This window comes from Semicossyphus pulcher, unplaced genomic scaffold, assembly GCF_022749685.1.
Source record: "Semicossyphus pulcher isolate SPU_LCO1_2020_fin unplaced genomic scaffold, fSemPul1.0.p SCAF_17, whole genome shotgun sequence".
NCBI classification, from domain to species: domain Eukaryota; kingdom Metazoa; phylum Chordata; class Actinopteri; order Labriformes; family Labridae; genus Semicossyphus; species Semicossyphus pulcher.
This window is the reverse complement of record NW_027211681.1, coordinates 11304943-11320080: the sequence shown is the minus strand read 5'-3', so window position 1 is coordinate 11320080 and position 15138 is coordinate 11304943. Positions and strand designations below refer to the sequence as shown.

Genomic DNA, 15138 nt, shown 5'->3' with positions numbered 1-15138 from the left:
ATTAGTTTTAATATGTAGAATTTATCATCAAAAATCTTATATATTATCTGACTGATAAATTGGGGTAGAGTAAAATGACATGACATAGTACAACATGGAAATACTCAAGTGTAGCTAAGTCAACCTCATTGGAGTAAATGTACTTTGTTACACCTCAACACTTTTTCTTCTCAAGTTAAATTTCTGCCTTAGATGAGACAGAGATTCTAGTCTGTAATTAAATTGAAAGTGCTATTAACCTTAAATGCTGGCTTTGGGAGGAATCACAGGCAGTCACCTCCAAAATGAGTAAAAGTCCTACACAGCAGTGTTGTTGCATCACCTGGCAGAAAGGAGAGGCATGTCTGTGTGTTCGGAGAGCCTGAGGGAGGTTTGACATAGCTGGTAGAATATCATGAGACAAATACTAAACATGTTGAAGACTCATAGATTCTGAACTTATAGATGAAAAGATATTATTTGTCTCTTGGCTGTGAGTCAACAGACCATGAAACCCTCACCGTAAGATTTACTCTCGGCCTGGCACTGAACATAAATACACTACTACTGTATTTACTCTTGAAGTAGTGACTCCCTTTAGTGAGTAAATCATGCCCTTTAAGTCTCTTTCCTTCCCAATAAGTCGAATGTTTTTTATGATGTTAAGTTTGAATATTGGCACGTTCAGCTGAATATTTAGTTTGCAGTAGCTCTACGCCTACAAAATCCTTTTGTACAAACACAACAAAGTAAACTTAAGCTCTGTGTAACCTTTGACCCCACAGATGATTGGCGGTCAGCTGACGGCACCGAGGAGGCCGATGAGGACCCTTTCTGATGACACAAGCCTGCAGAAGACCAGCACCTACATCGTGCCCTGCTTCCTCTTTGTGGAGGTGAGTGTTTCGACGTGAACCAGATAACCTTTCCCTCGCGTCTAAAATCCAAATCTTTGCTGAAGTTATGGGCGATGTGCTGTGTAAATGCTGCACGGTTGAACATGAAAGTGTGGTAGAAATTAAAAAATAAGCTTGTAAACTCTTCAGGTGGGAGTCACCCAAGAGCAAACTAATGGACACATGAAAGTCTTCCCCCTCTCCTCTCCCTCTCTTTGCTCCATCACGTTTCTCACGGCAGATTAACAACATTGAGAGTCAGCTGGGATAAATTGTGAATTAGCGGGCTCTGTTTTCGACTCGCTGACTCCCGGATGAAGTGATTGATTGAATCGTCACAAACGGGTAATTACCCTCACTTCATGAATCTTCTGATAACATTCAGCAGGAGGTTTCCTCACAACAAAGGCCCTCTCCAGCGACCTTTTTTGCTCGTAATCTCCTCGATTCCTTTCCTTCCGCTCCTCTGCTCTTCCCACGACTCGTCTTCTCTCGCTGTAATCCTTAAATGACCTGCTGGAGCGCTCATGGCCTCAGCTGCATTCCCTAATTAATTGGCCTAATTAGGAAAGGAAACCCAATTAGCCCGTGCCACTGCTAACGCGCTCCAGGTCCTCCAAGCTACAACAAGCAAAGCAGCCTGAGCTGAATTAGCAGTTTTATGGCATTCAAATACAGCCTTCCCTTTTGAATTCCCGCTCTTGAAGTCGGATGTTTTATTCTTATACAAGCCTGAGTTTAACATTTGTTGAGTCATATGTTGCAACAGAAAGTTCTCTAGATAAGTGAGAATTTCTGGTTTTGCAATCGGAGCCTACAGGCAAACAATGGAGCTAAAGAAAGTTATGGACGTTTGTTTGTCCCGCCGGCTCAGACACACTGAAGTAAACGCAGACTTTGTAAAATGTACTTCTCATTCAGTTTGCATTGTTTTAAAAAAACAAAACTTTCATGAACTATCTTTAGCAGGCTGCAGCTTTCTTTAGTCCACCTGCAGACTGCGCCTCTTCTGTTGTCTGAATCTCCTGAAGGACTTTCGTCAACCTCGCTCTTCTTCTCGTCCTTTGTGCTCATTCACTCATTCACAACGTCCCCTTGAGATCGTACTGTAGCTTTTTTTCCCCCTGCTCCCTGTGCCTCATCCAACACATGCTTCTTACCCTCTCCAACACACCTCTCTTACCGCTGCGTCTCCTTGTAGCACAAACATCCATCAATCCCTGCAGCTTTACGCTCAACCTTAATCCTGCTTTTACCTCCTTTCATTGTGCTCTGGCTTTGGCTCATTCTCAGCATCCTCTTGTGGACTTGTTATAATGATTTTCCAGCTTCCTAATTTTTTTTAAAGTGCGTTTATAATATCTCTAGGCCTATATCTGTCAGTGCTCCTCCTCTTATTCCTCCAGTATTCTCTTTGACGCTCTCTTGAGTGCTGCCCAGTCCCTCTTTTCATACAGCTCCTCCACATCATTCCTCTCCAGCTCTTGTTCCCTTGAGTAAATGCATCTTTTGCGCCATGGATCTCTCCATTATTCCCCTTTACTTGTAAAGCCTCATCTTCTCCTCCCACTCAAAGAGCCTTTCTGCTGTTGCAAAGACCACCATTCTCCTCCTTTCTCCCCAACGCCTCGAACCAGCTCATGCCTCCTCTTGGGTCTCCATCACGTCTTCTTTTTTCTGTTCACCCCTTCCTCAATTCTGCTTTTTTCTTGTGACAAGTACACCTTGTCCTCTTCCTCACCTCATATCACAAGGGTGTCATGAACGTCTGCAGTCCAGGGGAGCGGGGTGTTTTTTTTTTTTTGCAGTTTCCCATTTTGTCACCTGAATCGGCTCGCTCTGCAGACTCACAGTGGTTGTTTTTATTTGTTCCAACACGGCCGGAGGTGGGCTGATGTAAATCCAGTTTGACTTTAATCACCGTATATGCACCCGAATGAATCTGTGTACATTGCAGTAGTTTAATAAAGGGCATTTTAAGATTCAATCCCCCCCCTTCTGTCTGTGTTCATACTGAAGCAGCTTGCAGTAGCATAGCTCCCCCCGGAGGGCACTCGCTCCTTTGTTGTTACATTAGCATCTCATTAGCCATTTCTTCTCAATTCAAACACTCAGTCTCTTTCCTCCTCCACTCCTGGCTCTGATCTAGTTGCTGATTCCCTCTCTCTTTACCTCACAGTCCGACTTTCTGTCTCTCGCTGTCTGTTACCTCTTTTTTTTATCACTTTATTTGTATGACGACGGCCTTTTTCTTCTTGCCCCGTCAGGTCTGCTGTCAGTTCATTGCACCATGCTTGGCCACCATCTCTTTCTTCCCCTCCGTGTCTTCTTCCATCTACTGTCTTCCTTGTCTCTCGCAGACATTTCTTCTTCTACTACATTAAAAATGTGAGATAGGCCATGTTCAGTTTCTTAAAGGAGGGTGATTTCGCACCATAAAGCTGCATGGTAGAGAAAGCAGACAAGTCGTCCTCCCTCTGTGGATCTCTCTCCTCTCTTGTTTTCGCTCCGTGGTGCTGCTGTCACCGCTGTCACGCTGCGAACGCCACACAAGAGACCGGTCCGGCGCCGAACAGAGAACACGGCTTCAAAGGACCCTCTTTAAAAAGTCATTTTGATAGCACTGATTCCTGCCTGGCTTCAGACACTGGGTGGGTGGGAGGAGTGTGAGGAGTTGGTGTGAGCCGGGCCGACTGTGAAAATTTGTACTGAAGCTGAGTTTCAAAGTACTCCGAGTGAGTACAAGTGGACTCTTGGAGTAGATCTCACTGCGCGGATGATTTGCAGACAGGGAGTAGACGGCGAGCGTGGGACGAGCTGCAACAATAGTAAAACATGGTCATCATTACTGTAGCTGCTAATTCCTGGCTGCCAGCCTTTACAATGTGCGCTCTTGCTGTCCAGCTTTTCTGTTCATCCTCGACTGCCAGCTCGGAGTAGCGTATCGTCCTCCCCTCCTCTTCCTCCTCATGCCTCGTTGGCTGCGTCCTCCCGTGGCACAGCGAGCTCTGTAAAGCACACGGGCCGCTGAGCATGGGACCACATAATGTTTCAGGTCTACAGCCCCTGCTGCCTCTGATGACACTCTAAGGTGTCGGTTCATGTCGGCTCGCGTCTCTCGTTTCTCAGCTTCCCTGCAGATGACCTCATTTGTGCCTGCTCAGGAATTTCTGCCTCGTCAGTTGTATTTCTCTCGCAACTTATTTTTGCCTCACATAAATTTGATGCACACTGAAAGTCTCTGAGTTCATGTACTGCTAATTTGCAACAACAAATTGTGTTTCTTGCTTTCAACATAGTTAGGAGACGTGCTTTAGCTTATCAGGCAAATCCAAAAATGTTGATACTGAATGTATCTGCAGAAAATTCACCGACCTATTCATTTCCCTGACAGTATCCATTCTTAAAATACAAAATCTGATTGTAGCAGGTAAGCAAGATTAACCTCAGTGCTTATTTTACAGTCTCATGGTCAGGGGGTCTGTCTGTGGAGCAGGACTGGGACAGCAGTCTGCCTCTGAACACACTCCTCAGCCTGGTGAACGTGCTGTGCAGAGGGTGGTGGGCGTTGTCCAGGATGGATAACAGCTTATCCAGGGTCCTTCTCTCTGCCACGGTGGCCACTGTAGTGGGCACAGAGCTGGACTCCCTGGTGAGTCCAGCTCTGTAGTGGGCACATAGCAGTTGCGCAGGGGTACAAAGTCCAGTGAGAAGTTTGGCGCTGAACCACCATGAGGATTGAGACCCAACACCAGAGCACCTTTTGTTTTGTGCTTTGATAATGACAAGGACTAGAGGCATACTATCTCCAGTTTATTATTTCCTTTTCAACCACTAACAATAAACCTTGAACAAGAAACGTCTACTGGCCGCTCGTGGGGAGCTCTCGGTTTGAGCTAGCCACGGTTTCTGACCAGAGGTAAGCCCCACACCACCCACTGCCCGCCAGCCTATTCTCTTCTATCTGCACTTTGTGTTGGAGAATGAACTTGCCGTAGACACGCCAGGAGCCAAGCTCCCAGTCATTCTCAAAGTGCTACTGCATATTGTATGTGGAGAAAAAAGGTTTTTGTCGCTCCAAATGGAGCTGCCCGAAATCTGATAAATGTCATATAAGTCAGCATGTTGTGGATTGCAGGCAGGGTGAGTGGAAAGGGTGAAAAACCAGAATTCAAATTTCTCAGTTGCAAGAAGAATTTATTCAGGCGAGCCACACAAAAGAAAAATGATCATAACAGGAAAACTGTCTCTCCTCGCAGCCTTCATAGTGACAAACACAGACCAACCAGCCTGCGATTTCCCCTCACCCTTTATACCGTTACCTGCTTCTTTGAACCAATCAGGGTGGAGCTCTGTAATCAGTGCCACTTTGCCTCAGGTGGAATCAATTTTCAGCTCACCTGGAGTTCAACAAAAGTACTTGACAAAATGTTCCCTCATAAACAAAGGTCTAACCTAGTGATGCACGATATTATCGGCATGTTATCGGTATCTGCAGATAATAGAAAATGAAATGAAAATGACATGTCGGCATCGGCAGATATGGCCAACGCTTCAATTACGCCTAAATGCTCGATGATACCCTAAAAAAAGAAAACGTTACATGGAAATAAATCTGGCATTTTGTACACAAGCTAAGTTTAAATAGTGTTCCTATCTTGCCCAGTGAATATGTACACTTTAAATAGCACTGTATTACGTTATTTCTGCATCTGCCGGTGGGCTCCACTACAGGGGAGACTTAGTATTCTCTGCAATTAAATGGAAAAACACATGCCTAATATATCGGTATCAAAACAGACAGTCGGCAAAAAGGGTTGGAAAATATCAGCATATCGGATATCTCCAAAAAATCTAATATCGGACATACCAAAACATGCGTATTATTAAACAAGTAAATTAATATAAGTATACAAGTATAAAAATAAGTTTAGTTTACGTAAATAAATAGTCCTTTAAAGGGCACAATGATCCACAAACATATACAATACACCCTGATCAATGAGCGGGAATGTGCACCTTCCTCTCCGCCTAAATGTCAACATTTATTTCAGGTGCACTGTAAAAAAGGATTTTTGAGGGTAGTAAATAAAAAAAATTATACTAAAAGTATAAAAGTTAGCAAGTGAAATATATTGAAATGAGTAAAGTTCACCTGCATTACCTAATTTTCAACTGTAACAATTGCAACTCAAAATAATGTAATAAAATCTCCCCAGAGATATCGGGCCTGTACCGCAAAGCGCGCATGCGTCAAACGTTTGTTCTCGGCTGCAGACCAGCTGGATTCATTGGTGTTCACCAGTGTCGGTGTGCCATTGGGGTTAAAGTTAAGACTCCTGTTTTGCCGTGTATCATAGAATGAATGAACGTATATATTTATTCATTAGTTAGATATTCCAGACAAAGTGGGCTCGAGTTTGCATGTTCTCCCCGTGCACGCGTGGGTTCCCTCCGGGTACTCCGGCTTTCTCCCACTGTCCAAAGACATGCTCGTTAGGTTCATTGGTGACTCTAGATTGCCCGTGTGAGCGTGAAAACTTGTGTCAAGAGTTATTATTACTCATTTTTATTAAGTAATTAGTTGTGTAATCTAATGAGAAATGTTGAGGAGAATTTACCTAATTTATTTCAGTTTATAGTTGTTAAATGTAGGTACTGTTCACTCACATAGGGTACAAGTTACTCAGTCAAATAAAGTGCAAATTGTTACCTCAGTTTTATTGAGTAGATTCTACAGGTTGTTTTTTTATAGTGTGGTTTGCTTTACAATCTGCAAAGGAGACTGAAGGATCCATGACAAAGACTTTGTGAAGCTGCAGACTGCAGACATAAAAATTTGGGGCTGAAGTAGAGTTACGAAGAAGTCCTCTGTAGCCCGCTCCTCATGAGCTAGCAGCTCAGGCTATATTAGAGGCTACTAGCACAAAGCACCTGAATGTACGCCTTAACTGGGGGTGGTTTAGTTGTGATTTGATGTTGTTGGTAGAAGTATTCTTCAATTGTTTGGGAAATATTAGTCCTGGTAAAACTGAAGACAGGAGACACTTCTTTATGTAGCATGTAGCTTTAATGAATTTCGCCTAACCTTAACATAAGTGCTTTTGTTTTCCAAAAGTGAACACAAGTGGGCCCCTGTTAGTGTCATATCAACAGACATTAAACATGTCTGGCTCCTTAAAACGCTGATACTGAGTTTAAACAGCCCTGAGCACCCCACACATTAGCATGTGGTTCACACACATAGCTTGTTCTATCGTTCGACAAAGCATTGTGATGACACATAATCCAACAAGGCACTTACATTCCCTCCATGATGTATTAAGCCAAAATAATTACCATATAAAGATTATTTCGAGTGACTGCATCTAATGGATATAGTTGTTGCTCATCAAAGGCTTTGTAGTGTTTGATTTTGCTGCCAAGTGCACCAACCCCAGCAAACCGTTCCAGCAACACATATGCTGTCAACAAGTGAGGTGTCTGAGCACGGACAGCCTCTGCCGTCTTTCCCTGTATTTGGTGCGAGTGTGAATCTAGCGCCGCGCAGGTCGCTCTAAAAGTGAACAACACCCTGAATGCATCAGGCCTTCCTCTCTGCATGTGCTCGCTTCACCCACAGAGCCTGCTGTGGTCGACACTGCCTCAGTACATCCTCTACCTCCCAGCGACACGTTAGTTTTTCTCTTTTCTGAACATGTTTTGTTCTTTGTGCCAAGACCAAGACCCCCCAAAACAAACTGTACTCACAGCTATTCAAGCACAAAATATGCTTACTTATCTACTGTGTTCGTGCTCCTTTCATACAGCTCAACTTCTTCCTTCAAGCTGTTTCCTAATATACAACTAACTTCCTTTAATCTCTTTACGGGCGATTTAAACACCATCTCTATTTCTTTTTACCAGGTACAGGAAATCTTCCCGTCCCAGAACACATTACCATCGATTAATTCTCCGTCTTAAGTTTTCTTGCTCATTTTATGAAAACGCTCACACACATTCTTTTAAAGTGCCCCCTCTCCCTTCCACCCACCCGCGCACTCACACACATATCGTCACAAAGACACACTAACAACTCATTCTCGCATTATTCTCTCCCTCGTTTCCCCCTCATTATCTCCAACACTCCATGAATAGCAGCTGCCCGCCTGTCTGCTGCGCTGGGATTTCTCAGCACTCTGGGTGGATTTTTTGAAACACTTGTTAGCTGCCTGCTACCCACCTGTTATTACCTGGGGGGGGGGGGGGGGGGAGAAATGAGCGACCCTGTATATCACCATATAGGCACATATCATCTGCGAGCACTGGATATAGTAGGCGCATGTCTCGGATGCAGCTCCGACGCCAAATTATCCCATCAGAAATAGAAAAAATAAGATCCCTGCTGCTGGAGGAAGACTCTAAAACATAATAGCTCTGTGAGATATAATCTTGTCCCTCGCTCTCGCTTCTTTCTGCAATTACAGGATTCAGAAATGCTGCTCTGAACGAGGTCAGCTAAATAAATTGTAACAGAGGAGGCTCCTTCCAAAATCAAGATATTCACAATTTATGAAATTGGCATCCTCTCCGGCTCAGGGACAGATCACATCAAAGTCTCACTTGTTAGTCAAATGAGTCCCTCTTCTGTGCTGAAAAATATGTCGAAATTAAATAGACTGTTAAAAGACGCAGTGTTTTTTAATTTCTAGGGGGGGGAAAAACAGACAATAGTTTGTTTAAAACAATTAATGCATGTTAAATCTTGTTTATACATGTAAGTAGAGAGCTTTGGAAGCTGTAATTGCACTGTGGGGTTTTTATTCAGGGAGCCTGCATCTGCTTTTATTCTCCCTCTTGTAAGATGCGGGGGCAGGGGCTCGCTTGCTTGAGGACGGGGCTTTTTGCAGAATTATGTGATTGTTGTAGCCAGAGAGAGAGAGAGGGATAGAGAGAGAGAGGGAGAGAGAGAGAGAGGGAGAATGGATGAAGGGAGGCAGATAGTGTAGATGCAACAAGACAAAGTGCGCATGTGAGGGAGCAGATAGAGAAGGGCTTGTGACAGCGTGGATGATTGAGAGACGGAGTGGTAAATGCAGCGTGAAGGGGGGGAGACAGAAAGAGCGTGGGTTCGGATATGATTGAGGGAAGATGTTACGTGACAGATAATTGGAGGGAAACGGGCGAGCTTAAGATAAATAAGGTGTGGCGATTTAATGATGAGACAAACAAAAGAGGTGGAAGAAGAGCGAGGGGAAGATGAATGGCTGCTTTGATCCTCTCCCCTCTCCCTTGTTCCCTCTTTGTTTTCTACCTTTCTCTCCTCCTCACCTCTCTCATATATCCTCATTTACTCTCTTTCGCCCCCTCGCCCCTGTTGTTTTCTCTCTTTTATTTCTGCTGCCTTCCTCCGTTTTTATTTCCCAGCGGCACACTCAGCTCTGCCCCGGCGCGTTCTGTGATATACTAATGTCTCATTAACTGTTTTATCCATCTGTTTATCTTCCTCCACTTTCCCTCCGCTGCCTCTCCCCGTCCTCTCTTTAGGGCTCTACCTCCTCCGGCTGTCCACTCGTTCCCATCAGCCGCCTCATATATCTCACACTGGTCTCGCTCTTTCAGTTGTAATACAGTGTGTAGACACCAGGCGGCAGTAAAGCCCATTCATTTGCACGTTGTCAGTGTTGATTTGATGATGTGCCCTTGAAGGGGAATGTTCTGGCTTTTTCACTCAATCATTAACATGTGATTTATGCAGATTAGTGTGCGAGGGGAGGGTGGTGTGTGTGTGTGTTTTTATGTGCAGTCGTTTGAGTCATCCTATCGGTGTGTGTGTGAGTCTGGGTCTAAAATCAAACCTTTTTTGATTTAAAACCTCAGCTGCTGTGAAATATTCACTGGCTCTAATTATGTGACCGGTTTGTCTGTGAGCTAATCAGGAAACCAAATTACACAAAAAGCCTCATGCAACGCTAATGTAGGGCCAATTTTTTGCTGGACGCTGTGAGGAAAATCACTCTGTAAAACCAACTGGACTCTGGAAATAGGGTTGCAGTAAATGATGGCAGAGGGGTTTCTTTATCCAAGGTAATGTTTTGAATTAGTGAATTCATTTGAGGCTTTTTAATGAGCAACTTTTAAAAGCAGATTTGCAATTTTATGAAACGTTGCAGAAAGAATTCTGTGCACGACGAATCTAAGAAGCATTAATCTGTATGTGCCCTGTTGAGTTCAGGGACGTTTGGTACACTGTATTTATAGATTCTACATAGAAATGTAGAGTCTGTAGGCAGGGACATGGATTTTAGGGACGGCAAGTGTTCTGGTTTCCGTTTGTAGTACTTGTGTAGTCAAAATAATATTGACCAATCACGTATCAGCAGGCTGCGAGGAGTCTGTGAGGAGAGCAAAAGCAGGCGGAACTTAATTCGCCGTAACGACATCCCAGCTCCCATCAGCGGCTATCTGACAACGATTTAGCTTCTTATTAATCTCTATAAACAGAGACCTGAATGCTAACAGCTAACAATCTGTTCTAGATCAAAAATGCAACTTGTGACAACTTGTGAGCGTTTAGATTTCCCCAACGTCCTTGAATGCATCAGATCAATCCAACCTTCGTTTAACAAACGAGCGTTTTAAAGTAGTTTTCTTCTCCTCTTGAGGACAGACCTGACAGAGCTTCATTTTGACTTTTTACTAATCTCCATCATGATGTTGACATTTCGGCTTAGGTAAGACCCGGTAATCAAAGTAAATCACAAGAAAAGCGGTTTCTTTTTCGGGTTCGTACCACAGTGGTTAGCCAGAGTGAAGCCTCTGTGTTAAGGATGCACCGATCGATCGGATATCAATCAAAATAGGCCGATTTGGGCTCTAATTAGGGGATCGGTGATTGGCCGATCACCTTTCAAAGTTCCACTCCAGCCGATCGCGTAAAATTATGAGCCATTTTCACGCACCACACCAAGTAGATTAATGATTTTTCCGCAGTGACAGTGAAGGTAAATAAAACACTAGCTTGTGTGTAATCAGGTGAGATTGCTGCAGGGGCGATTGTCATTTGGTTTTACGTCTTTTCCTCGGACAGAAGATGTCTCATATTCTGAGGCGCTGTGCTGGAATTACCAGAGCCACTTCAGACAAAGTTTAGAAGTTGGGCCACATCTATCCCAGGGAAGTGATTAGAAGTTCCTCAACGGATGCAAGCACTCGCTTTACAAGGAGGAAATCCCGCAGCAGGCGCTCCTTCTGCTCCAGTGGTGCAGCGTCACCGCTCTGTGACCCGCAGTGATCACAGACAGACGCACTCCAAGGACAGCAGTCCGTTTAACACTATAAAAAAAAACAGTTACACTTCACACTCTCAACCAATGGGACAGGTGTGTGAATGACTTACAATTACTAGATCGCTCTCAGACGATGGGTTCTGAGGTTGGTTACACTGAAATCTCCCATTCATAATACAAACATGAAATTAATAGTTTATAACATTACAATGTTGTAACCTCATATATGCATTAATTGTTGTATTTTTGAGCAGCTACATAACTCCTCCTTGAGGCACCCTTAGGTTGAGGCTCGGTTAGGATCAGTTATAAAATGCCTACATGATCAAATAGAGAGGTGTTGACTGAATATTAAACACTTAAAAATGTCGTTTTATCTGCTCAAGACTACATTAAAGAGTGCTGTTAAGCCTTTATTAGATTTTTTATCTGACAGTGGGCAATCTCTATGATATTATAAAAAAAGTTCTATTTTTATTTCTTCTGCCCCCTTTCACTGAAAACCACTCAAAACTTTGTTAAATAAGATAAAAACAGAAATTGATTTCATAAAAAAGGATAATAGAGAAAAGCCCAGTCAGCTGTGATACAATTTAATAACCCAGCTGCCTGGAGGAAGCCGAAGAGATGAGAGATCGATGTAGCCTTGGATAGAGTTACATTTGTTTTTGCTGCTATTTGGTGCACAATTTATAAGAAAAGAATTGACACAGTTATGTTATCTGAAATTAAAAAGGAGAACTCATAATGTTGTAACTCAATTTATTTGGATTTGCACTAATATATAAAGTTTGATTAATAGTACGGCATTTCAAGCAAAGATACTATGCGTTATTCACTGGGAACTATCTGACTATTATTTAAAGATCCCCCCAAACACGGGCAAATATACGCTGATATTAGGAGAGAGAGAGACTGTTACTTCTTCCTCATTCACAACTCTGTTAGTATTATTTTTGTGTAAAAATGGGTACTGAAAACTGGGGGTATAATAAACTGTGCATCTTTCCTATACACTACACAGACGTGGATCGTTTCTCTTAGCCTGTCATAATGTGCATAGTTGTTGTAGACGTATGATATGCTAGTTTGACCTGGCAAAGTTTACGCTTGACCTCATTTTCGTTTATTTTTTGGACGTTCCGAGCAGGACTCTTTGACAGCTGCAGAGGTCTCTGCTTTACCGGCACATGGCTCGAAACTTTCTTCTTCTCTTGTTATTTAATGGCAGTTAGCAAACAGCTTACAGCCACCGTCTGATGGTAGCACCGCATTACAACCAGGTGCCAGTAGAAACAATGGAAATCGATTTTTTTATTGATGAATGACTTTGAATATTTGAAATTCATGATCTATTCCTAATTAATGGTTGTGTTTTGTAAACCTAAAGAGCACTGTCCAAATATTTGGCATGACACAGACATATTAGTTTATATACAGTATGTATGTTTACACCAGGTATTAAAGGAATAGTTTGGATATTTGGACACCAAGTTGTATGAAATACTTGCTAGTAGTGTAGTGGATGCAAAGCTATTAGCTTACTCACCTAGTCCCGTGGTCGGAGTTCTGTCCGGTTCCTAACAAAGAATAAATAGTTCTGGCGCGATGCCAGGGTCATGACACCAAAAGTTTTACCTTAAAAAACAACACGCAGGCAGTGGTGATCCATTTTCAACACAAAATCATCGTCCTAGGATTTCATATACTGCGCATTTTTTTGACACTATTTTCTCTCTTGACAAATCCAGTATCACTACGCCTGCGTCAGGCCGGTTTCTCAGGTGATGTGCTCCATCAGCTGTTTCTAAGAGAACACGCTGGAATTGGTAACTTGTGAGACAATGTGTGTTGTCACAGAGAAAAATGCATGTCAGAATGGTGCAAATTTTTGATTTTTGTGGCTGTCGTAATGAAAAAATTCCACCGCTTGTATTTCATCGCTTTACTGACACCGACTGTGCTCTTATTGAACTTTAGCTTGTTGCAGTTGTTTTGAACTTAAAAAAAAAAGGCGCAGTATATGAAATCGTAGGACAATGATTTTGTGTTGAAAATGGATCACCACTGTCTGCGTGTTGTAAAACTTTTTGGTTTCATCCCCTTTAAAATGCTTCCTGAGAGACCCAATCACAAGTGCACAACCTTAGGTAGAGGTGTGAACGCACCTAGGACACACAGCTGTGAGTCTGTGTTGCAGTTTTCTGTGTCAGCTGATGTATTTTGTAATGAGTACGATGTAGGCTACGTGTTTATTTGCATAAAGAGCGGGGAAGGGAGTGGAGACGCATTCTTATGCCAGGTGTGAACTTGCATACATACATACATACAGGACGAATCTTAATAGCAGGTTTAAACGGTCTCTAACTGTAACCAACTTATCAAAATGCAGGTGTTGCTGTATGCTGTATATATAACTCTTAAAAACGTGTATCCTTCCATGGACTCATTCATACTATCACTCGCACTCATTGAAAACCCTCTCAGTCATCCAGAGAGCGTAATGAAGCAGCGTGTCCCCCGAGCAGTGTGACATTCGGCGTCTCCCAGCGGGGAGCTGTCATCCCCACACCAGCCTCCGTCCTCACATTCTCACCTCCTGTAAACATGTTTGACTATCAGTTGACTTTTCTGCCATCTGGCTGCTCCACACAGGCCCAGAGTAGACTCGAACCACTCATGTGAGAGCTCACAGTTTGGCCCCAGGAGACATTAATGATGCCCGTATCTATTTTGCCCTTTTACCCCCCCCCATAGCACGTTATAATCGTCATGTTTTATTTCCAACGTGTGGTTTAAAAGGCATTTACAGGCAGGAGATTTTCCTCTGTTTCTGTCACATCAATGCCACATTAGTCTCTTTGATTATCTTGCTTTGACTCCCTTTGAAGTGAAAAGGTACGGGCATTAAGTCTTTATTCCACGTCTGCGGGTAGGCCAAAGAGAGGTCATCATAAATCATGAATGTACCTTATTCTGTAAACTCTGGTTTCATCCTGAGGGTTAATTCATGCAGACAGAATTTAGTAAATAGATTTAGGTTTCATTGCATAACAGTTTAATCCCCCGTTTGTCATTTCTGTCAAATCAGATGAGCTGCAAGAATACAAAATGTGTGTGAATCATTAATGATTGCCCGTTTCTACCTCTGCTGTGATGCGAGGATCCGGTTTGAAACAAAGAACGTGAACATGTTGTGTCTGCCAGCGTGACCAACATTTTCTACTTCCAGACAAAGTCTTATTTAACACTTCGATGTTTGCACGGCTGTGTGTGTTCGAGTGGGAGGTTGTGATCCGTGAGCCTTTGAACCTTCAGAATTATAGAGCAGCTTTCTTTTCTTCATTCTTAAAAACTATGTTTCTCCGATATTGTCAAACACGTGTCTTTTTATTGCTGGGCTGCTGCAACAATAAGAGTGATTTGATAAAAGATGAGACACGATAATGTTGATAATTTTCACATTCAGATATATTGATTTAAATATGTGTTTGGCCTCTTGACAAAATATTCATGAACGTTTTGTTCTTTAGTTTCCTTTTGATTATATTTAATAAACCAGCCAGACGTCAGTTTTTTCTCATCTTTCCACCATTTCAGCCCGGTCTCATGGCAGCTGTGAAATAGACACAACTTTTAAACAGACATACTTCAATGCGAAGAATTTTGTGCCTGCAAAACTAAAGCCTTTATGAAGCTAGGTGATGCTTTACTGTTAAAGTCAGTGAAGCAAACACAGGACTTTAACCCAGGAGACTGAGGTGTCTTCTTTCTGTGAAACCAAAAGTCAACATTGAGTTTTTATTTTAATCCAAACTTATTCATTTCTAAATCTAACAAAGTAGTATTGGTGCCTATACCTGACCAAACTGCAATCATTTTAAACACATGGTTAAGGTTTCACACACGACGTAAACAGGGGCCTTCAGGATGAAACACATCCCACCATGTAATTTTAACACATTGCATACTCTGTGCTTCTATACTGAATGCTT

At 42.7% G+C, this 15138-nt stretch overlaps 1 protein-coding gene across 2 annotated transcripts in view; it reads left to right on the top strand.

The window, feature by feature from the left end:
* plppr2b (phospholipid phosphatase related 2b) overlaps positions 1-15138 on the top strand; it is a 56079-nt gene that overhangs the window by 3761 nt on the left and 37180 nt on the right. For both annotated transcript variants that reach the window (XM_069665951.1, XM_069665952.1), the window contains exon 2: positions 765-875. In XM_069665951.1, the coding sequence (XP_069522052.1) occupies positions 765-875 (111 nt within the window). The remainder of the gene's footprint in view (positions 1-764; positions 876-15138) is intronic.